Source organism: Myotis brandtii, unplaced genomic scaffold (genome assembly GCF_000412655.1).
Source record: "Myotis brandtii unplaced genomic scaffold, ASM41265v1 scaffold521, whole genome shotgun sequence".
Lineage (NCBI taxonomy): Eukaryota > Metazoa > Chordata > Mammalia > Chiroptera > Vespertilionidae > Myotis > Myotis brandtii.
Window position 1 is genome coordinate 3,837,761 of NW_005369870.1, and position 23,406 is coordinate 3,861,166.

General features: G+C 38.6%; 1 protein-coding gene across 1 annotated transcript; it reads right to left on the minus strand.

Moving 5' to 3' along the window:
• Nucleotides 1–635: 635 nt before the first annotated feature.
• PDIA3 (protein disulfide isomerase family A, member 3) lies at nucleotides 636–17,412 on the minus strand (the record flags this gene model as incomplete). Its single annotated transcript, XM_014548731.1, has 12 exons — nucleotides 636–1,070; nucleotides 1,296–1,353; nucleotides 1,978–2,057; nucleotides 3,551–3,679; nucleotides 4,337–4,445; nucleotides 5,256–5,438; nucleotides 6,290–6,415; nucleotides 6,731–6,847; nucleotides 9,076–9,205; nucleotides 10,547–10,654; nucleotides 15,365–15,482; nucleotides 17,290–17,412. Coding segments are annotated over 12 exons (1,395 nt in total), but the record flags the coding sequence as incomplete, so codon positions are not given.
• Nucleotides 17,413–23,406: the final 5,994 nt, after the last annotated feature.

A 23,406-nucleotide genomic window follows, 5' to 3' on the forward strand; every position in this document is an offset into this window, starting at 1 on the left:
TTCTCCAGCAGGGTGGCCAAGGCCACAGGAGCCCTGAACCTCCCCCTCCTGGGACCTTCCAGATCTCTGCTTCTTCTGTGGGATGGGACCAAAGCCCTTTGGTTTAGTACACGTAGGCTAGGCTCTCTCCAAAGAGCTTAAAGCAAACAAGGAAACCAAGAGATATTCAGTGTCCAGCCCTAGATGTCTTAGCCTGAGTTTTGGCTTCCACAGACCTATCCCTCTCCACCCACCTCTCAAGAGGTTAGAGCACCAAAGGTGAGGAGAGTAAGGAAGACATGAGGACCCCAAGCCTGGGCCCTGGTGATGATGGGAAAGCTGAGACACAACCACCTTAGACACCTGCCCTCAGCTCCATGGAGATATTCACAAGGAAGATTTCTACTAGCCTCTAACCTTCCAACAAGAGGATCAAGGCTGGGCTGAGGGACACCCTCCTCCCGTGCATGAATTTCGTGCACCGGGCCACTAGTTTAAATTAATAAAAACTTAAAATGTAGTTTCTGGACACATTTCAAATTCTCAATAGCTACATGTTTTAGAGAATGAAGGTTATAGAACATTTCCATTATTGCAGAAAGTCCTATTGGACAGTGCTGGGCTAGAGAACCGTTGGTTTCCCATCTCGTGGAAAAGACAGTTTAAAGGGGGCTCTTTTATTATCACTGTTCCAAATGTACAAAAAAAATTAGAAAATAACCCCCCAACTTAATTCCCCCCACCCACAGCAACACAAATAATTTTTCCCAAAAGCACAAACATAAACTGGTCCTGGTATTTCCACAAACAGTGCAGCTAAGAAACAGTTTAGAGAACATTGAACAGGATTCAGATAATATCCATCTATCCTCTCAGCCCTGAGAGGTAATAATCCCATGTGGGTACCAGTCCTTCCTAATGGTTTTCCCAGCTCTGGTGGAAGAGTCCTTTACAAAGTGGTATGTTTGGCTGCTGCTTTAGAGATCCTCCTGTGCCTTCTTTTTCTTCTTGGGTTTTTCTTCTTGAATTACAGGGGGGTTTGTAGCCTCTCGCTGTAGATAGCTAATAAAATCACTTAATTCACGGCCACCCTGAAAACAGAAAGATTACCATGAAAATTTAATCATTTAAAGAACCCTGGGTTTCCTCCCAACCCCCAATAAGACTTCTGAGTTTGTAAAAGCACATTAACCACATATATTGACGAGAGTCGAAAGAGTTTCCAGTTAAATAAATATAGGGAGAGAGCTAGATATGTACAAGCTTGTGTGAGTATGTGTGTGTTTATTTGTGGAGAGCTGAGACAATGCACTTACTTCATATTTCTTTGGATCTAGCTTCTTGTTGGCTGGAGAGAAGTAGATGGTAGGAAAACTAGGGAAAAGAAAAAGAAAAAGAGTTGACTACTTTCCGGTTCCAGTAACTCTGTCATACAAGTATACGTCCTTAATAACTGTTTCTTGGAGTAACTTCTCTTCATGATTTCTTTCTTTCTTTTTTTGGTAATCCTCACATGAGGATATTTTTCCATTGATTTTTAGGGAGAGTGGAAGAGAGGGGAAAGACAGAAATATCAATATGACAGAAACACATTGATTGGTTGCCTCCTGCACACGCCCTGACCAGGGCCTGGGTCGGGGAGGAGCCTGCAACCAACATATGTGCCCTTTACCATAATTGAACCCGGGACTCTTTGCTCTGCGGGCCAAAGCTCAATTCACTGAATTAAACTGGCTAGGGCCATGATTTCTAATGTGACCAGACAGCAGTCCCCATCAATGGTTAGGGTAACATCCGACCAAAACTTAGGAATATGAGAGCTCACAAAATCTGTGGCAGTCATGTAGGCCCATGCTGCAGAACTCTAACCCAGGGAAGGCAGCAGTGGTTCTGTGCTCAACTGGAGTATGAGGACTCCCCAAACTATACCCAATAAAAAAAATGGCTTTTTTTTTTGTCAATTGGCTACTCATTTTTATTAGTTTTTAATCTACTTACCCTCTGACTTCATATGGAGAAGGCACATCATTGGCTGTGGCATCCATCTTGGCTATGATAATATTTGGGTCTTTTCTGAGCTGTTAATAAAAAGGTTAGATTGTTAAGTTTCAAGTTTCAGTGACTGAGAGACAGTCAATTCAGGACTTAAAACAATCACATCTTAAAACACCTACATTAGTTTTGCTGCTCAGACAAGAAGAGTAGTTATCACTTGCACATAGTATCTTGCCTTTCACAAGTTTCCCTGTTCTCTCTGGGTTCCATAGTAAGACTCTATATACAGCCACCTTCAAAACTATCTAGCTGAAAGAAGACACTGTAAAGGCTAAGCCAAGTGTTTTAAGATGAAGGAACATAATGGTTTCATATAAACCATTACCAAAATTCAGAAGCCTGGATATATATTTTTTAAAATATATTTTTATTGTTCTTTAGAGAGAGAGAGGCAAAGTCAGAGGGATAGAAAAAGAGAAACATCATAGATTGGCTGCCTCCTGCATGCCCCCTCTTGAGGATCAAACCTGCAACCTGGCCATGTGCTGTCTGGGAATTGAACTAGGGACCTCATGATTCATGGGTTGATGCTCAACCACTGAGCAATACTGACAGGGCAGCATGTACACTTTTAACCATAATCTAGATCAGTGGTTCCCAAACTTTTTTTGGCCATGCCCCACCTAAGCATCTTTAAAATCCTGATGCCCTCCCTGTGACATAAATTCTTATTACTCAAAAAGTGAACTCCTATTCATGTGGAGAAAGTCTAAAAGGCCATTACCTTGGTCTAAACAAGCTTCCAAAGAACATGGCATCCATGAAAGAGAAAAATAAAAGAACGAAAGGACAGTTGAAGTACTGAGGAAGAAATCACTAGAAATTGTTAAAAAATAATAATATGAAATGATATGAAAAAATAGCAAATAAAGTTTCAAAACATAATAGAGAACTAAAATGCATAAATATGTGCAATATATATTTATATACTGCATATGAGGGTCCCTAGAACCATATGAAAGGCAAAAATTCACTTATTAATCCCCTTAAAAATCAAACTGCCTCCCTGTGGGGCATATGCCCCATGTTGGGAACCACTAATCTAGATTTAGTCTGAGGGGCTTTATTTTTTAAACATTTAAAAAAATTATTATTTTGTTGTTGTTGTTAATCCTCACCGAAGATATTTTTCCATCGATTCTCTGAGAGAGTGTAAGAGAGAGGGAAAGTCAGAAACACTGATGTGAGAGAAAAACATCGATTGGTGGCCTCCTGCACGCACCCGACCAGGGCTCCCGGTGGGGAGGAGCCTGCAACTGAGATACGTGCCCTTGACCGGAATCGAACCCGGGACCCTTTCGTCCGCAGGCCAATGCTATATCCACCAAGCCAAACCAGCTAGGGCGAGTCTGAGTGGTTTTAGGACAGGTATTTGAGGCACTGCTCAGGCTAAACACTAGGGGGAAATCAAGAGAAAGTGAATAAGGAGTAGATAAGGTAACTAACTAGCCAATGCTAAATACATGTGTCAACATCCCCACTCAAATTTTATCTTCAGAATATGGTTCAGACTTACCTTCTCTCCCAGTTCTTTATACTTAGGTTCCAGATTCTTACAGTGGCCACACCAAGGAGCATAAAATTCAATCAGCACATCTTTATTTACATCATTCACTATTTCATCAAAATTCTCTGCTACCACTACCTGGAAAACATAGAAGATTCTCTAGTTGGTAAGCTGAGCTGACAAATAAATTCACAAGTTATATTTGTTTTTGGACCCAATCCCTTTCAAATCTGATGTGTTCTAATCCCTCTCAAATTTGATGTGATGTCACTGAAACCCAAAACACATTTATAGACTGTATTAAAGATGCTGTCAGTTGGGAGAGGTCAGTGGGGGGAAAGGGAGACATATGTAATATGTTCAACAATAAAGAATTAAAAAAAAAAAAATTGAACCAACCTTTTCAACCAGTAAAGAAAAAGAAAAAAAAGATGCTGTCATTCCCAGAAACCAATTCATTCCTGTGTTCAGGAAGTCACAGGAAACAAGTGTTACCCAATCCTTCCTTAAAATAATCTTAAAATTATTCTTAGGGGTTAGCTTGCTCTGTCCCAAAGAATAAGCTAGCTCTGATATAAATACCACCAAAAAATTCTATGGAGGTTTTATAGTCCTGCCCCAATTGAGCATTATGAGCTCTGTCAATGCTTATTTTATGTATGAGGTGGAGAAGAGGGGGGGAAGTGAGGACAAATAAAAACATGATAACTAACAAGGTCTTCACTTAGACCCAGCATTTTTGGAAGAAATGAGGAGAGGCTGCGTACAAGCTTGGGGAGGCCATGAGCACCTCACCTTTACGGGCCCATCATTGCTCTCTGGGATTGGCTCAGACTTTAGGTATCTCTTCAGGTTGCCATCAAAGTAATCCTGCAGGAATCTCTCAAGAGCCTTGCCATCACGCCTGCCAATTGGAAAGCAAGTGTCAGGTTAATTTATTCCCATCATTGAGAGGATTAAAAGCAATTTCTTCGACTAGTTTCTACATATTTTAGCTTTAATTTCAAGATTAGAATGAAATCGGAAGTTTAAAAAAATGGGGGGGGGGCACTCTTATCTCTCAATATTCAGGACTACTGACTGAACAAAAAACCAATCACTTCTTAGTATTTCTAGTGTGTTCTTTGTGGATTAAAGGGCAGAAAAGGAAGAAAACATTGGTCTTCTGAAAATTCAGTTCTACCTAAGGACCAGTTTTATTTTGTTGCTTTAGAGAACAGTGCCTATTTATGAAATCTCATTTTACTGATTCGTTCACAAGGAAGATTTTCGCTTGTGTTGATCTCCCAAAGTCTCAGAAGATGAAAGTCAAAATTATCTGGGGACCTAAGACCTCTCCACTTCCCTGAGTTTACTGTAGGCCAATGTGCTATTCCAAGAAGAAAAAATATTCTGTAGGTTGAGAAGAGACTGGATTGGTCTAAAATTACATAAATTTCAAAGAGACTGTCTAGTGTTCTTTATGGTACTATTTCTAATGGCAGGGTGGAAACAATCATGTAAGAATTCCATGCTGCCATCTTTCATTATTATTTATCATGATCCTTAAAGTAAGTACCTGTAATTAACTGAGAAAAGTGAGTCATAAGGTGTTGACTAGAAGACCTATCTTCACATTTGAACATTCACCTTTATAAATTCTCAGTAGTGTAAAAGGCTTTTAATAGTTTCCTTGAAGAATCAAATCCCAAACCCATGCTAACGTGTAACTCACGAGAATTCCTCCTGCATGACAAACTTCTCTCCTTTTGCAGTTCTGATAGCAACAACAGGAATCTCTCCGGCAGTGCTTTCCAAACCAAAATCGGAAAGATCATGGCTAAAGGTTTTGCGGCTAGCTATAGCAAAGTTAAGTTTGTGTCCAGCATCCAGGAATTTCTTTGCTACCATCATCACCCTGTGGGAAACAAGAGAAATTTATGCCTATGCCAAGATTACAACAGGGTGGTACAGCACTTATGAAACCAAGAAGCAAGAGTCTAGAAAGCAAAGACTAAGTTTTATAGTCCATGCAGCCCCCTGGAATCAGTCTGAACTTGTGTCCTTGGGCATTAACACAGGATTATGGTGTGCTCTAATGTGCCACTAAACTTCACTGCCACACTGGTGGTGCCCAATCAAAACATCTCCCACTGGGGATGTGCCCCCAACATGCCCTTGACCGGAATCGAACCCGGGACCCCCCAGTCCCCAGGCCGACGCTCTATCCACTGAGCCAAACCAGCTTCGGCAGCAAAGACTGTTTTATAGTTCATGCAGCCCCCTGGAATCAGTCTGAACTTGTGTCCTTGGGCATTAACACAGGATTATGGTGTGCTCTAATGTGCCACTGAACTTCACTGCCACACTGGTGGTGCCCAATCAAATAGTTCATTCCCACTGAATCTTGATACACACACACACACACACACACTGAAATATTGCAGGCATATTGACTAATCTGAAAAGAAAGCTTATAAGGCTGTACTGAGTCTCAATGGGCAAGTAGGCACAATATTTTAGAGTACATTTTAGAATCACATTTGCATCTTTTACTTGGAGAAGGAATCAGCTGTATCACAAGGCAAAGGAATACCTATGGAAGATATGTCCAATAGATTTTAGAAATAGTTTGTTATGTTATTTGTCCTTATGAACTGTTCTCATTCTTATCTGCTCTCCCATCACACATGGTAACAGGATAGCTAGAAGGAACTGTTTACACCCTGGGTAAGCCTGTTTACAAAGGGGAAATACGACCCTTATTACCTGTTTCTCCAGTAGTTGGAACCTTTAGCATTCTTTTCGTAGTCCACATCATAGTACGCCACAAGTAAGTCCTTGCCCTGTATCAAGTCTTTATTATCTTCTGTCATGTGAGGGCAGATACCAAAACTGAAATGAAATAATACATTATCAAATTTGGTAGGTTTATATTTGTATTACGGAATTATCACAAAGTAACTGACAGAACTTAAAAAGAAAAAGAAATTTTCAACATACAGGACAAGTACTGAGCGATATACCTTGTAGGACAATGGAGTTCTAGGGCTCACACATTACTGCTTTAATATAAACTTCAACTATTATTATAATAATAATCCCTTGACTGAGACTATTTAATCCAAAACAAGGCTTAGTTTAATAACTGAGAAATACAATATATAATGAAGCCAAGAAATCCCAAACAAGTTATAAAGAGGTACTCACATGTTTTCCTGGATAAATTTTTTAATCTTGCCACTGGTCATTTTCTGTTCTTTATATGCCGAAGTTTTGTCTTCAAACTTGTTCATCAGATGTGAAGGACGAAACAAGGTGATACCTCTTAAAAAAAAAAAAAAAAGTCTTAGTATGTAGATAGCAGAACCGTCTCCCATCTTTTATTTAAAACTCAGACTATCTACTCTTGCTGCCACTTTTACTATCACCATTTAAGCACATAAGGACTCTTTTTGGGGACCACAGACTTGGCAACATGACCTTCTTATCAACACTAAGATGCTAACTACCTTAATCTCAAGTGTAATAATTGGGCTTAAGGGTTTAATAAACTCTGGATTGAAAAGTTATGAGATCTTGGTTCTAATTCTAGTTCTACCACTATTTCAAAGACCCTGCATCAGGCATCAATTTAATTCTTCTGGGCTTCAGCTCTTTCATCAGTACAAAAGAGGGTTAGAGTAGATGATTAATGATTTAACCTTTAAAAACTATAACAAATACAACCAACTCCCTCCAAAGCCCCAATATGTACAATACAATAAAGCAGAGCTTGCTCTTATTGGAAGGTACCTTGTCCTGCCACTCTCCTACACAGAAGGAAAATTACTTTATTAGAGAAAATATCTTTAAGATTTTCCCCAGCTGTAATATTCTATAGGTAGGTATATAATTATAATATTTGGCTTGAGTTCATTGAAAATTCCTTTGTTCTAGATTTCTTTATACCAATAAACCAAGTTTACAAATACATGCTGGACAAGCAAGAATGTGAATAGGGCACCTTAAGACATCCTCATATAAGGATGTCACAAACTTTTCAGTAAAACTTTTAATCGAGTGCTGGTAGACCAATTTAAATGGGAGCGTGAGAGGCAGCCACAATGAACAAATCTAAGGTTAAAAGGCTGACACATAGTGTCCTTAATGAGCCATAATGGCTCCAGTTCCATTTATAGACCTGGTGTCTCTCAAACTAAAAGGCAGAACCATATGATCAAGGCTGCCAACTCTGCAGCCAGACTTTGTAGGTTCAAATACCAGTTCTGCCACTTACTATGTAAAGCTAGAAAAATTACTTAACCTCTCTGAGGGGTTTCTCCTCTGTAAAATAGGGAAAATAATAGATCTGTCTCACCTGGTTGTTAAGAGAATTAAATGAGTTAACAGTAAATGACACAGTAAACACTACATAGTTTGTTAAATATGAATAAGTAACACTAGCCCTTGGCACACTTTTAAAAAGCTTTATGTGCTCACCCTGAGTGATCTTATCTAGTCCAATGGTTCCCATAATCATTCATATGTGGATGACCTATAAATCTTTATCTCTAGCTCAGAAATTTTCCTGAATTCTAGTCTCATCTATCCAATTGTCTGTCCACCGGGTCTTCACCACCTGGATATCACATGAACTCCTCAAATTCACTGTGACAAAATAGAACTCATAATCATTACCCCCCCAATTTGTTTCTGTCTTTTTTCCTAGCTTGATGATGACTGTCATGGGCCCAGTCACTTTAGAAACCTAGACTCTAGCTCTTCCCCTTTTCACACATAAGGATTAAACCCTATGTTTTACTACTCAGTCCTTCCTCTTCATTGCCCCTAATACTACCTTAATTGTTACTCTCAGATGTCACCCTTAGTTTACTCTCTTGACTGCCTTGCCATCTCTCCCATTTCAAACCACCACCATATGGGTGCCAGTGACTTTTCTCCTAAAACACAATATTAATAACATTATTCTCCAACCCAAAGTCTTCCAATGGAGCTCAAATGTCTAAAATATAAAATCTAAATTCTTCTGTATGGCACTTAACATTTATAATTTGGTCGCTTCTTAGCTCTCTAACCTTACCTTCCACTATGACTTGTTACTACAAGTCCCAACATGCCTAGATTGTTTTACATTTCATCGCCAGCACTCTTGCTGCTCTATCTGGAATAATTTTTATCCCAACTGCCATAACCTGCCTGGAAAAATTCATCTGTCAAGACACACACCAAGCCTCACCTCTAGGAAGATTTTTCTGATACTACTCGGCACTCCAGAAGAAAATAAAATCACCCCTCTCCTTTATAATTCCACTCCACCCAGCATATGTCTATCATAACACCTATAATGCTCACTACACACTTACATTTTTACATATATCCACTGTTTCTACCTACTAGATGCCCTCAAAGGTTGCAACAGTGTCCAGAACTTAGCTTAATGCCTAGCAAGAGCTCCATAAATCTTTAAAAAACAGTCAAGCATTAAAAATCACCAGTTCACACAATAGCACTTGGTCCATAGATTTACAAGGGCATACATCTCAGACACTTACTCTCCATCATCATCATACTTGTTCACCAGAGACTCAATATTGGTGTGTGCAGATCGGTAGTTATCCCTCACGTTGCTGGCTGCTTTTAGAAATTCAGAGTGAGCTTCACTGAATAAATCCTTGAAAAAACCTATATGAGAAATGTCAAACACAAGGGAGAAATAGTAAGTGCCGAGATATAATTCAAAACTTTTAAATTCTTCTATTTTTTTTAATTGAATTTTTTAGAGAGGAAAGGGCCAGGAGGGAGTGTGGAGGGTAGAGAGAGAAACATCAATCACGGATTTGTTGTTCCACCCATTTATGCATATTGGTTGTTTCCTGTATGTGCCCCGACTGGAGAGCGAAATCGAAACCTTGGCATATTGGGATGACACTCTAACCAACTGAGCTACCCAGCGAGGGCTAGCTTCTATTTTTTTAAAGCCTTTATTCCATTATGGACAAGCAAAGCAACGTAGGCAGGAGGATTGGGTCTGCTCTGCCATGACTACCTTGGAAATCTGACAAAACCCTTAGGATGAGAATCCTTCCTGTACCTTTTAAAATATTTTTGAATAAGCCAAAATAGAGGATTTGTCAGGGTTCAAGTCTTAGTTTTTCACAATTAAATAATTTATTTGTGCAAATTGCTTAACTCCTTAAAGTTTCAGGATTAAATAAGGCAGTATGTCAAAATAAAGGTAAATCACTTCACCATATTTTTTTCTGTCTTTTCTTTAGAAACTTCAAGTTTAGAAAAGTGAATGAAACAAATGTTTAATAAATGTCTGCTTGGGGTTAACTCCCTGTAAAATATACTGAATCAGTAAAATCCAGATGATAAATGGCTTTTAGTCAAATCTAAATTATAAACTATCTTCTAGTCCCAGAAAGTCAGTTTTATTATAACATTAGGAGATTAAGAGAAGCACAAACACAGCTTATATGTTTAAATTTATTCTTTAGCCAAATGTATTATACATATAAGACAGAACAAAGAACACCCGACATGTAGAATTGGCTCAGTTATTTTAAGGATAAAATGAGACACTGCAACACTTGGGAAAGCAAAGGTAGCTGTAAAAATAAATACATAGCAATGTGATCTTCGATTTTAAATTCCCCATGATTGTGAAAATAGCAGACACAGAGGTCTATTATTTACTTGTGTCCTGCCACCTTAAAACCCTACTTTCAGTCATAACTACCCGAGTACTTGAGTTAAAGTTCAGAGTTTAAGACATGGTAGAAAAAGCTGAAGATATTCCTATTTCAGCCCTTTCATTGAAATTACATTTTTACATCTGTAAGAACAAAGACACTCAAAACACCAATTTTTTCCCCATTATAGAAATGCTGAGCTAATTCTGTGAGTTGTATTTTTAACTGTCTCCAATGTTACCAAAAAACTTTGTTGTTTACTCAGACATATAGTGTTTTTGAAAGCAAGTTGATGATTTTGTGGCATGATCAAATATTTGCTACTTACCCACCACAGAAGCATCCTTATCACCAATGAACTTCTCAAATTCTTCCTCAGTCTTAAGAGGAACTGAAGCTGGTCCTGCTTGCTTCTTCAGGTGGCTGACAATTCCATCTTAAAGGATAAGATGAAAGATTATAGTAACAAATTTATAACTTTTGAGAAGGTAACCAACCATTCACATGATTCAAAGTTCACAAGAGTATACAATGAAGTTGTCTTCCACTCTTGTCCCTACTCACCCAGTTTCATCCTCATAGGATAAGATTTCAGTTTTTTATATACTTTTCCAGATATATCAGACATAAACAAATAATTATATATTTATTCTTTGCTTTCTTTTCTCCTCAAACAGCAGCACACATATATGCTGTTCTGTATTTTATTTCTGTCATTTACCATAATTTAGAGACAATTTATGTCAATGTACACAGAACTCCTTCAATCTTTTTTACGAATGCATACATAGTATTTCATTGTATAGATGTACCAAAATTTACTTGACCAGAAACAACTGATGGACATTTGTTTCAAATTTCTTGCTGCTATAAATGATTCTAAAATAAACAACATTTTCTTTTTTTTAAAAAATCCTCACCCAAGGATATTTTCCCCATTGATTTCTATGGGAATAGAGAGAGTGGAAGGGAAGGAGAAGGTGGAGAAAGAGAGAGAAAAACACATCGATTGGTTGTCCCCCACATGTGCCCTGACCAGGGCCAGGGGTCAAGCCTGAGCCCCTTCAATCCGAGGGCCAATGCTGTAACAAGTGAGCGAACCAGCTAGAGCAGTACATGCATTTATAATTGTTAAACTGCCCCCGCCCCCCGCCCCTGCCAAAGAGACCACTTATTTATACCCCTACTAGTGATGCAGTGAAGTGTTTACAACAGTACAAATTTAAATAATGACTTTGTGAATATAATGCTCTCTGCCTAGAACACTCTTTCCCTAGATATCCATGTGGCTCCTTCCTTACTTATTTTAGATCTTTACTCAAATATCATCTTATTTTTTATTTTTTAATTGATTTCAGAGAGGAAAAGAGAGGGAGAGAGAGATAGAAACATCAATGATGAGAATTATTGATTGGCTGCCTCCTGCACACCTCACACTGGGGATTGAGCCTGCAACCCAGGCATGTGCTCTGACCAGGAATCGAACTGTGACCTCCTGATTCATAGGTCCACGCTTAACAACGAGCCACGCCGGCTGGGCTCATATATCATCTTAATGAAGCCTTCGCCGACCATCCTATTGTAAACTAAAACCTATTCAACCTCCAAAGTTCCTTTATCTCTTTCTTGTTTATCTTCCTCTACAAAACTTTTCACTCATCTAATTAATATACTTGATCCTTAATATTTTTATCTCTCTCTCCCCACTACAAAGTAAGTTCCAAATCGGCAGGGATCTTTGTTTGTTTTGCTGATATATACCTAGCTCTAAGAATAATACCTAGCACGTAAGTTCAAGAAACATCATTTTGCAAATAATAACAATTCCCTTATTCTCAAGTAGCACAAAGACTTGCTTATAGTCTTACTAAAATTTAAAAGCAGAAAATGCAATGACTGGGCAAGCTTGTACAGGAGTTTAAATACATACAGGTAAAATCATTCCACCTACAGGATCCACCCAAATCATACTTTCCTACTGAGGTGAAATGGGCTAAATAAAATAATTTAGACGTAATAACCACACACAAAAGTATCTTTTTATCCTGAAGCCTAGTTGACAGACCATTATTCTACTTTCTTTTGGGGCCTGCTAAAACCATTCATAGGTTCAAAATGCTTACAGACCAGAGGCAGTGCAATTCTCCATAATATTCTACCTCTTCCACCCATTTTCTCTTCTAAGTACTCTAATAATTTGCTAACTGGTTGAGACAGAATACTGTTTAACTACCTTACTTTGTAAGGTTGTTTTTCTCATGGATCCCCCACCCCACCCTTACATATGTTTTCCTCCATTCCTCACAGAGGATGGGTTGTATCAATAGATTAGTTGAAACTGGAATGAATTGTTTAGTCTTTGAGGGGACTGATATTACTATATCACAATATAAATTATTATAAAAACTTTAATTCAGGGTTATGATGAAAAGTGTTACTTTTCTCCAAGAGTATTTAAATGCTCTGGAAGGTACAGTGGGAGCACTGAATAACCACTTTATGTAGGAAGGCAAACAGTATAGTTCTTAAAGGAGTACATGAACAAAATAAAAATAATCCATCCTAAGTAGCCAAACATCTCACCTCCCAGTCAAATGCTGAGAAATTTTCGAGTTAAAAAAAAATAAATCTAAATTGCAAGTCCAAGTGAGAATATTTGCCTAGAAGCATTCTGGTTGGGTTTATCTACAATTTTCTTAAGACTTGTCCAACTTTAGAAAAACCATATTAATTAAACTCTAATTGCTGACTTTACCCTAAATAAAACTAATAAAATCTGAATGGTAACATGGGTTCTTCATTAATGATTTTAAGCTCAGAAAAAAGAATATGAAAAAAATTTGGAGTTTTGACTAAATGATACCAGCTGGGCTAAAATATTTATTCCTGCATTAAAGAGTTCCTGAGTATCCACTCCTGGTGCCAGTCTAGGCGCTGGGAACAGAGTAGTTTGTAAACCAAACAAGGTCTCCGCTCTCTTGGAGCTTGCAATTCATAGGAAATCTCTACCCCGGCTGCTGTGGCTCAACGGTTGAGTGTCAACTTATGAACCAGGAGGTCACGGCTCGATTCCAGGTCAGGGCACATATCTGGGTTGTGGCCTCCATCCCCAGTGTGGGGTGTGCAGGAGGCAGTCAATCAATGATTCTCTCTCATCGATGTTTTCATCTCTCTCTCCCTCTTCCTTCCGTTCTGAGAAAGCCTGGGGAGGTGGAGGGTAAAATTTAAGCCATGATCTGAAAAAGGAGCAAGCCATGCAAACACAGGGAAGATCAGTTCAGGCTATGAATACAGCCAGGACAAAAGTCCTAAAGTGAAGCAGTCTTCAGAATTAGGAATGCGTCATACTATGTAGAGCTTTGTGCATGGCTAACAATCACACTGAAAAATTTTCACATCACCTAAAATGCCCAAACTGAACCTCTTTCCTATTAGTTTACCATCATAAAAGGTAAAATATGCCTGGACTTGATAGACTCAAGATAAAACTGTCTTTGTCAGCCTTCAAGCCACATGGTCCCTGTGCCTTGAGTACACACCAAGCTCAGTTATACGTAAGGCCTTTTTGCATTGGCTTTCCCTTTGCCTAGAGGTTCTGATCCAGATTTTCTCATGGCTGGCTCCTTCCTGTCACTCAGGACTCAGCTCAAATGTTACTTCCCTCATCACCTAATTATGTGGTGCTCCCAAGACCACATCACCTGGTCTTATTTTTCTCCTTTCATGCTCTTACCACTAGCTGAATTTATCTTATCCATATACATTTTTTACATTAAAATTTTTGTTTTGTTTTTGTTAATCCTCACCCGAGGATATTTTTCCATTGATTTTTAGGGAGAGTGGAAGAGAGAGGGAAAGACAGAGCGAAACATCGATGTGAGAGAAACACATCGATTGGCTGCCTACTGCATAAGCCTTGACTAGAGCCTGGGCCAGGGAGGAGACTGCAATCGAGGTATGTGCCCCTGACCGGAATCGAACCTGGGACCCTTTGGTCCGCAGGCTGACGCTCTATCCAGAGTCATACCAGCCAGGGTAACATTAAAATTTTTTAAACTATGATAAAAGATACAACATAAAATTTACCATCTTAACCATTTTTAATCGTACAGTTCTGTGGCATTAAGTACATCCACGCTGTTATACAATCAATCTCCAGGACTGTTTTTATCTTGTAGAACTGAAATTCCACTGATTATATAACTCCCTATTCTGCCCTTCCCACAGCCCCTGGCAATCACCATCCTACTTTCCGTCTCTATGAATTAGACTACTGTAGGAACATCATATAGGTGGAATCACACAATATTTGTCTTTTTTGTGAATAGCTTATCCCACTTAGCATAATGTCTTCAAGGTTCAACCATTTTGTAGTTCATGTCCTAACTTCCTTTTAAACATGTATATCATTGTATGATATACACATTGATATATAATTTATTATTATTATTAATATACCACATTTGGTGTATCCATTCATTCACTGATGGACATTTGGGTTGCTTCTACCTTTCTGCTATTGTTGACTAATGCAGCTATAAACCTGGGTGTACAAGTATCTCTTTGAGATCCTGCTTTCAATTCTTTTGGGTATATACCCAGGTAGAATTGTTAGATCATATGATGTCTATTTTTAATATTTTTAATAACTTGCCATTCTGTTTTCTATAGTAAGCTGCACCATTTTACATTCACACTAACAATTCAAAAGGGTTCCAATTTCTCCACATCCTCACCAGCACTTGTCATTTTGATAGTAGCCATCCTAATGGATGTGAAGTGGTAGATACCTCTAAGTATTTTTAAAACTATTTGTTGCCTTCTTTTCATCTCCGAGAATGTAAGCATCACACGAGTAGGAACTGTGTCTGTTTTGTTTATCAATAAATACTGAGCACCTAGAATGTCCAGAATACCTGGCCCAGAGTACTCAATAATATTTGTCAAATGAAAAAATGCCTAGTTGATCTTATAACTCAAATTCAAGTATTTTCTATATTACTTACATAATCTGTTCATTTAGAGAAGTTTTTTGTTAGCTACCAAACTGACCTCTTAGAAGATAAATTTTAAAGACCGAAAATATGTTGTATAGAAAATTGTCCTGTTCACATTACAAAGAACAGGATACTTCAAGCATCCTTACCAGCAGTCCTGGGCCCATCATAAGCACCTGCTTCTTCACCATCTCTAAATATCTTCAGGGTTGGATATCCACTGACTCCATACTTATTACAGGTGTTTGTGTTGGCAGTACAATCAACCTAAAGATTAAAATGTATAAACCACTTGTTATCCAAATGCCTGCTACAGGTTCTTCCTATATTTCCAAATATTAAGATTGGTCAAGTCATAAAGGATCAAACAATTCTTGACATACATGCCATAGAACATTAGATTTTAAAGGCAGACTGGTGCTGGGCTAGCTACATAAGAACTACCTAAGGAAATCTTTAAAATTTAGATCCCTGGGCCTCATACAAAACACACAAATGACAATTTAAATTCTGCCCTTGGAGTCTCTATTGTCTAAAATGGTCCCCATCTTTTTCCTGCCCCAGAACATGTGAGGGATAAATCACTTAAGTTAGTAACAGTGGCTTATTTTGATAATGATTATCATCAAGAGGATACATGGATAGGTGTACATACTATTTAGCTGGGGTGGAGTATAATTTGATTTGGCAAATCATCTAGTTATTAGCAAAGTTACCAATACTTGAATACCTGAGCTAGTATGAATCTTGACTAAACTATAACATGACATTTAATGATACTAATGAAGAAGAGGGCAATTTCCATCTATTTAATCACTTGATAGAATCCTGAGGTTCAGAAAAGTAATACAGGCTATAGCTACATAAGACAGAAATTAAATCAAAACCAAACTCTTTTTTCTATGGCTAGCTGCCATAGAAACATTAGGATTAAAAGCAGTTTCTGCCCTGGCCGGTGTGGCTCAGTTGGCTGGGCGCTGTCCCATGCACCGAAAGACGGTCAGGGCATACGCCCAGGTTGCAGACTCAATACCCAGTGTCGGGCATGCAGAAGGAAGCCAACTGATCTTTCACTCTCACATCGATGTTTCTCTCCCTCCTTCTCTCTCTAAAAATCAATTAAAAAAAAAAAAAGCAATTTCCAAGAGTTCAAATAAATATGGATGAACTATTTGAGACTTGTTGAGATGTGAGCTTTAAGACTGGAATAAATATGGGTTTAATACAGAATAAATGCAAAATTCTGGAAGCATTACTTTGATTATAAAAGCACATACCAAGTTTATTGTAGACCAATAATCAACATCCTCATGCTATTTTCCTATTCCACATTGTGACTATCATGATAGTATAAGGAATTATTTACTCAATAATAATTTCCTTCTAATCTTTACTGTACTCTTACTTTCCGTATTTCCTCTTAATTCCTAGTGACCATATTTTACATGTTTCTTTTTCCAATAATTCCCTTAGTTCCACTACTTTTAATAGTTTGAAACTATACTTGATACAATAGTCACCTGTGTATTTGTCCAGAAACTAATGTTCTCTCTTAGCAACATAAGAGTAGAGAAAATATTAATTTTACAAACTATTATTTAAAATACCTCATTTCTTGCCCTGGCCAGGTGGCTCAGTTGGTTGGAGCATCGTCCCATACACAAAAAAGCTGTGGGATAGATTCCCAGTCAGGGCACATACCCAGGTTGTGGGTTCCACTCCAGTTGGATGTTTCTCTCTCTCCCTCTCCATCCCCCTTCTTCTCGCTCTAAAAGCAATAAAAAAACCCCCACATATCCTCAGGTGACGATTAAAAACAACAACAAATCTTGCCCGGCTTGTGTAGCTCAATGGTTGAGCAGCAGACCCATGAACCAGGAGGTCACCAGTTTGATTCCTGGTCAGGGTACATGACCAGGTTGCAGGCTTGATTCCCACTTGGGGGCATGCAGGAGGCAGCCGATTGATGTTTCTCTTTCATCGATATTTTTATATCTCCCTTTCCTTCCTCTCTCTCACATTAAAAAAAACACCCCACCTCATTTTTTTAAATGAAGAATCCACCTATACTCACCTTTGCTAATGGGACTATTCCTTTTAATCTAGTAGCTGCAGCTTCATACTCAGGGGCAAGCCTCTTGCAGTGTCCACACCTATACAGATATATTAAAAAAAAAAAAAAAGCCAAATTCTCAATTTAATCCTATAAGTCTAACTTTATTTCTCTAGGAAGAACCCCAAACTATACTACTTTAGAACTTGTTGTTCAGCTGCTTTATCTGAACAACCCCCATTAGTAATTAGGGTAAACCAAAGCTCTCAGAAGATGAAAGTATTATCTCCAGCCTAAGGTTGATTCTATAGGAGATGAGTCCAGAGCAACATCTATTTTCTCAATAAAAGTGCAACTGAGGCCTGAAAGTGGTAGTCAAAAGTATCCTCCACATTAAAGAGGTAAAGGGCTGCCTGGGGCTCAGTGATTGTGAGTGTTGACCTACGAACCAGGTCACAATTCAATCTGGGCACATGCTCAGTTTGTCTCTCGATCCCCAGTGGGGGCATGCAAGAGACAGCTGATCAATGATTCTCTCTCATCATTGATGTTTCTCTCTCCTCCTCTCCCTTCCTCTCTGAAATCAATAAAATATATATATATTTAAAAAAACCTCTATATATAAAAGCCTAAGCAACCATTACGACTGGTCGACCGAACGACCGATTGCTATGACACGTACTGACCACCAGGAAGCAGGCGCCCAATGCAGGAGCTGCCCCCTGGTGGTCAGTGCACTCCCACAGGCAACCTCCTGTGGTCACTCCCCTCGGCCAGCCAGGTGGTCAGTGCACTCCCACAGCCAACGTCCTGCAGCCGGCCAACCTCCTGCAGTCCCTCCCCCTGGTTGGCCAGCCCCAATCGGGACTGGGTGAGATGGCCCTGATCAGCCCCAATTGCCGGCCAGGCCAAGGGACCCCACCCATGCACAAATTCGTGCATCCGGCCTCTAGTATATATATAGTGACTGAAACCTGTAAGGTTCCAAGTATAATACTGACTCAGTAAGAATCACCATCAAGTATTTTTTCTCCATCCCTTCAATATGACTTTTTGACCAGAAACCCAGTTTGAGGGGATAGCAGAATGAAGCCCAGAAGGTACTCATTCGTCATAGATACTCTAGCAATTCACTGGAGGTTTTCCCCCACCCTCAACTGAATCACAGCATCTGAATGACATATTTAAGAGCATAGGCCAGCTCTAGCTGGTTTGGCTCAGTGTGGGTATTGTGTCAGCCTGAGGACTGAAGGGTCCCGGGTTCAATTCTGGTCAAGGGCACATGCCCGGGTTATAGGCTCAATTCCCTAGTAGGGTGCGCACAGGAGGCAGCCATCAATGATTCTCATCATTGATGTTTCTCTCTTTCCCTCTCCCTTCCTCTCTGAAATCAATAAAAATATATTTTTAAAAAAGAAAAAGTGTGTAGGCCTGATTTTTATAGTTATACAATTCACCTGGCTACAAGAACTGATGAGAATAAAACATTGTCAATTAGAATGTTCCCAGAGGGCCATCAGAAACACCTGCTCCTCTGCCTGAAAGTCCTCCTAACAGTGACATAAATATACTGTATCTGCAATGGGGGGAGAGGGGCAACATACTCCTCCTTAATGTACAGCTAGCACTAGCTGTACATCATCTCTTCAAAAGCCAATGGGTTGCAGAGGGATTACTTTGAGAAGGTGAATAGTTCTGTAATCTCCCCAAATAGCAAAAATAGAATAAGCAAAGGAAGGAAACATAGAAGAAACTTGAGCTGATATATTTCATAGTCAACAGTCTCAATAATGATTTATTAAAAAATAGTTTTACTTATTTCAGAGAAGAAGGGAGAGGGAGATAGAAACATCAATGATGACAGAATATCATTGATAGGCTGCACACCCCACACTGTGGATTGAGCCTGCAACCCAGGCATATGCCCTGACTGGGAATCGAATCATGACCTGGTTCATAGGTCAACGCTCAACCACTGAGCCCCGCCAGTCAGGTCTCAAAATGTAAGTGATGAATAAGCAACGTGGAAGCATTTGCCCCTAAAACTTGTTTAAAACAAAGAACTACAAGAGCATATATTCTTCAAGGACTTTAGTTCTATTAAAAATTCATTAGAAAGCTTAAATGAAGAAAAGGTAATATTTTTTAAAAAAGACTGTAATATTATATTAGCTGTTGCTTAGGGTCACACACATATTTACTAAAAGTATAAAAGGACCAAATGATAAATACCAAATTCAGGATGGGGGAGTGCATAAGATGGGGAAGGGGTACACAGGGGGCTTTAACTGTATAGGTCTTTTTGTTAGACCTAGTGGAATAAATGGTATTCCTTATACTGCATTTTACAGATGCACATTTTACCATATTTGAAATTGGAATGTGTCTTCCAATCAGTAATAGCTTCAATGGTAGTATTTCTTTCTTTGTAAGACATAAAATAATGGTTCCTGCCCGGCCAGTGTGGCTCAGTGATTGAACACCAACCTATGAACGAGGAAGTCACGGTTGGATTCCTGGTCAGAGCATAGTAGGGGTCATGCCAGAGGCAGCCGATTGATGATGTGTCTTTCTCATCAATTTTTCTCTCTCTCCTTCTCCCTTCCTCTCTTGAAATCAATAAAAACATTTTTTCAAAAAAAATAATTTTTCTCTCAATCAGTGGTATCTTAGATGTGCCTGAAATATGCTATTATTCATTATATCCTCTATATTCCTTTACTATTGCATAAGAAATTAAAATTTTGAGTACTTCGGTTGTAGCAAACTACACAAATTACAACTGATCTAATACCATAAAATAACCAATTTATCTGAGAAATCCAGGCTTTTGGGACAATAAAATTTCAAAAGTTAAAAAATGTATGTTAAAGGGAGTAAGATTTGGATCTGGGCCTTTAAGGCTTCAGAAAGGACATGATAGAATATTTTAGATAAAGGGAACAGTAAAACAAAGACAAAATTACTAGTGAGAATGATACATTCAGAGAACTGTGAAGGGCTTTTGCTATTAAGAGATAATAAATGTGTTATGTGTATAAAGACTACATCAGCCAGCAATATTACAGGCCTGACAAAGGGGGAAAGCAGAGATAAAAATGCCACCTAGAGATAATATATTTCACATGGCAGAAATGAAAGCTTGGTCCAGCATGGTAGCAATGAGAATAAAGAAGAAACAGAAGAGAGATTTCTGTTGACTTTGTAGTTATTGTCAAGAAGGCTGAAAACAGCCCTGACCGGTTTGGCTCAGTGGATAGAGTGTTGGCCTGCGGACTGAAGGGTCCCGGGTTCGATTCCGGACAAGGGCATGTACCTTGGTTGCAGGCACATCCCCAGTAGGGGGTGTGCAGGAGGCAGCTGATCGATGTTTCTCTCTCATCGATGTTTCTGACTCTCTATCCCTCTCCCTTCCTCTCTGTAAAAAACCCATAAAATATATTTTAAAAAAAAAAAAAAAAAAGAAGGCTGAAAACAAAATTCGTCGCCTCTAGCACATCCTTCTGGTTCAAACTGTCTTCACTACAGGATTTCTAGTGTAACCCTCAACAAGTCAGTGGAGCACCTGCAGTGAAGACCAGAGTAAGAAGCAAGTGAAAGTTACAGAGTGGGGCAAAAGTTGTTTATATGGAAAATACAAAAATTAATAAATAACATAAGTATAAACTGTGTATTTCATGTACTCACATCTGTAAACCTACTTTTACTGAGACTTTTAAATATAGTTTTAAATTAAGCGTAATTGTGGCAGGGGTTGAAAAATTAATTAGCATGGATATACTGAGCTATCCCATGGGTTGATAACCATTGTTACCCTGGCCAGTATGGCTCAGTTGGTTGGAGCATCGTCTCATACACCAAAAAGTTCTGGTTTAATTCCCACTTAGGGCACATATCCAGGTTGGGGGTTTGATCCCAGCTCCGGGTACATGCAGGAGGCAACCAATTGATATTTTGTTCTTTCTTTTTTTCTCTCTCTCTCTCTTCCTTCCTCCTTCAAAAAAGTAAATGAGATCAATTATAAAAATAAGCAAACTATTTTCTTAAAAAAGTTGTTTGCTATGGTAAAGATTTGGGGGTTAAATAAAAAACAATACCCAGTTTGGGAAAGTCAGCCAAAAGCAAGAATAAGTCATTATGAAAGCAAACAGAAGAAAACAGTATATTCTCAATTTCTTTTTCCCAGGAAGTCTGAAGAAAAAAATCCTCATGTCACTAAATTGTCTGTTGCATGAATTTTAGTGTTTTGCTATAAGACAGCATGAGGGTTATTAGGCCAAAATTCATGATTGTATTTCCAGTACAATTTATCTTGAGTGTGTCTCTTAAATCAGTTTATACTTATCAGTTTTCTTTCAGCAAACATTCTTACCATCATGCAGAATTTACCTTTTCAGAGAAAATTAAATCAGAGAAAAATTAAAACAAACAAAAACAATACTCAGGTTTACTCCGCCCGAAATCCTATTTGCTCCCCCGATCCCAAGTTTTTATTTCAGTTAGTTCTATCCTAAAGCATTTACACCTGGAAGTGGAGTATTTATCCAACACAGGTTACTTTCTCATTAGAGTATTTTTTGGCATTTTTCAAAAATCCTAATTAAAACAGACAATTTAGTCCGGCCAGTATGGCTCAGTGCTTGAGCATCGACCCATGAATCAGGAGGTCACAGTTGGATTTGGTCAGGGCACATGACTAGGTTGTGGCTCAATCCCTATTTGGGGGTGTCCAGGAGGCAGCCAATCAATGATTCTCTCTCATCATTGATGTTTCTATCTCAATTCAATAAAAATACATATTTTTTAAAAACTGACAATTTAGATTCTGACAAATGACACTCAGGTAGAGTTTGAAGGTGAGCATCAAGATTAACCACTACTTCTTTCACTCACTCCTTGATAATATGAAAAAACAAATCACATCCACCTTCAGGGATGGCACTTAGCAGTTAATAATGAAATCCCAACATATATTCACCCAAGAATCATCAATCATCATCACTTCATGTCTCTAACAGAAAAATTGATATAGTTCTTTTTCTAAGGAACACCATTCTGGCATGGGTGAGGCAGTATTATTAGGTCCCAATAGAGAAGAGGGAGCAATCAGTTTGTTGTTCAGGGAAGGAAGTGAGTTAAGTCTTGTTGAGAATAATTTGCGAGTGTGTGTGTGAGATCCTTGTGCAGAGGCAGGAATTCTAAGTAAAGGAATCAGCATGTATAAAAAAAAAATACAGGGGCAAAAGTAAGTTTATAGTTGTTTGCATGTAAAATAATACAATTAGCCCTAGCCGATTTGGCTCATGGATAGAGTGTCAGTCAGCCTGCAGACCAAAGGGTCTCCCGTTTGATTCCAGTCGAGGGCTCATACCTCGGTTGCAGGCTCCTCCCTGGCCCGGGCCCTGGTTGGGGCACTTGTAGGAGGCAACCAATCGATGTTTTTCTCACATCAATATTTCTCTGTCATTCCCTCTCTTCCACGCTCTAAAAATCAATGGAAAAAATATCCTCGGGTGAGGTTAAAAAAACAATTAACAAATAATACAAGAATAAACTCTGTGCTTTGTGTACTCACAAATGTAAACCTACTTTTGTCCCACCGTATATTAAATATCCCATTTCATATTATCCACAGTCTTTCTCTATACTCTAGACCAGCGGTCGCCAACCTTTCGGACCTGTTTGTGAGGGCCGAAAGGTTGCGACCGCTGCCTAGACACATTGTATTATCAAATGTCATTATTTAATACTACCATTCTAGAGGGTAGGGCACAAATCTACAACATAAGTAGATGTTGAGGACTTAAAACATACTTAAGACTGATCAATGAATTTTCAGAAATTATCACAAACATTTAAATAGTGCTATTTATTTCCCCCAAAGAAATCCAGTCTTACAAATTACATAGATGATTAACTCCATAAAGGAAATATTAGTCTAAAAATTAACTACAAAGAAATCTTTCACTTTCACTTGTAAAATGAAAGTGAAAAAATATCCTAAAGCAAACCAGAAAAAGAACCTGCTCAAAATAGGCTCATTTACTCTTAGATTCTTTTTTTTTAAAATATATTTTATTGATTTTTTACAGAGAGGAAGGGAGAGGGATAGAGTTAGAAACATCGATGAGAGAGAAA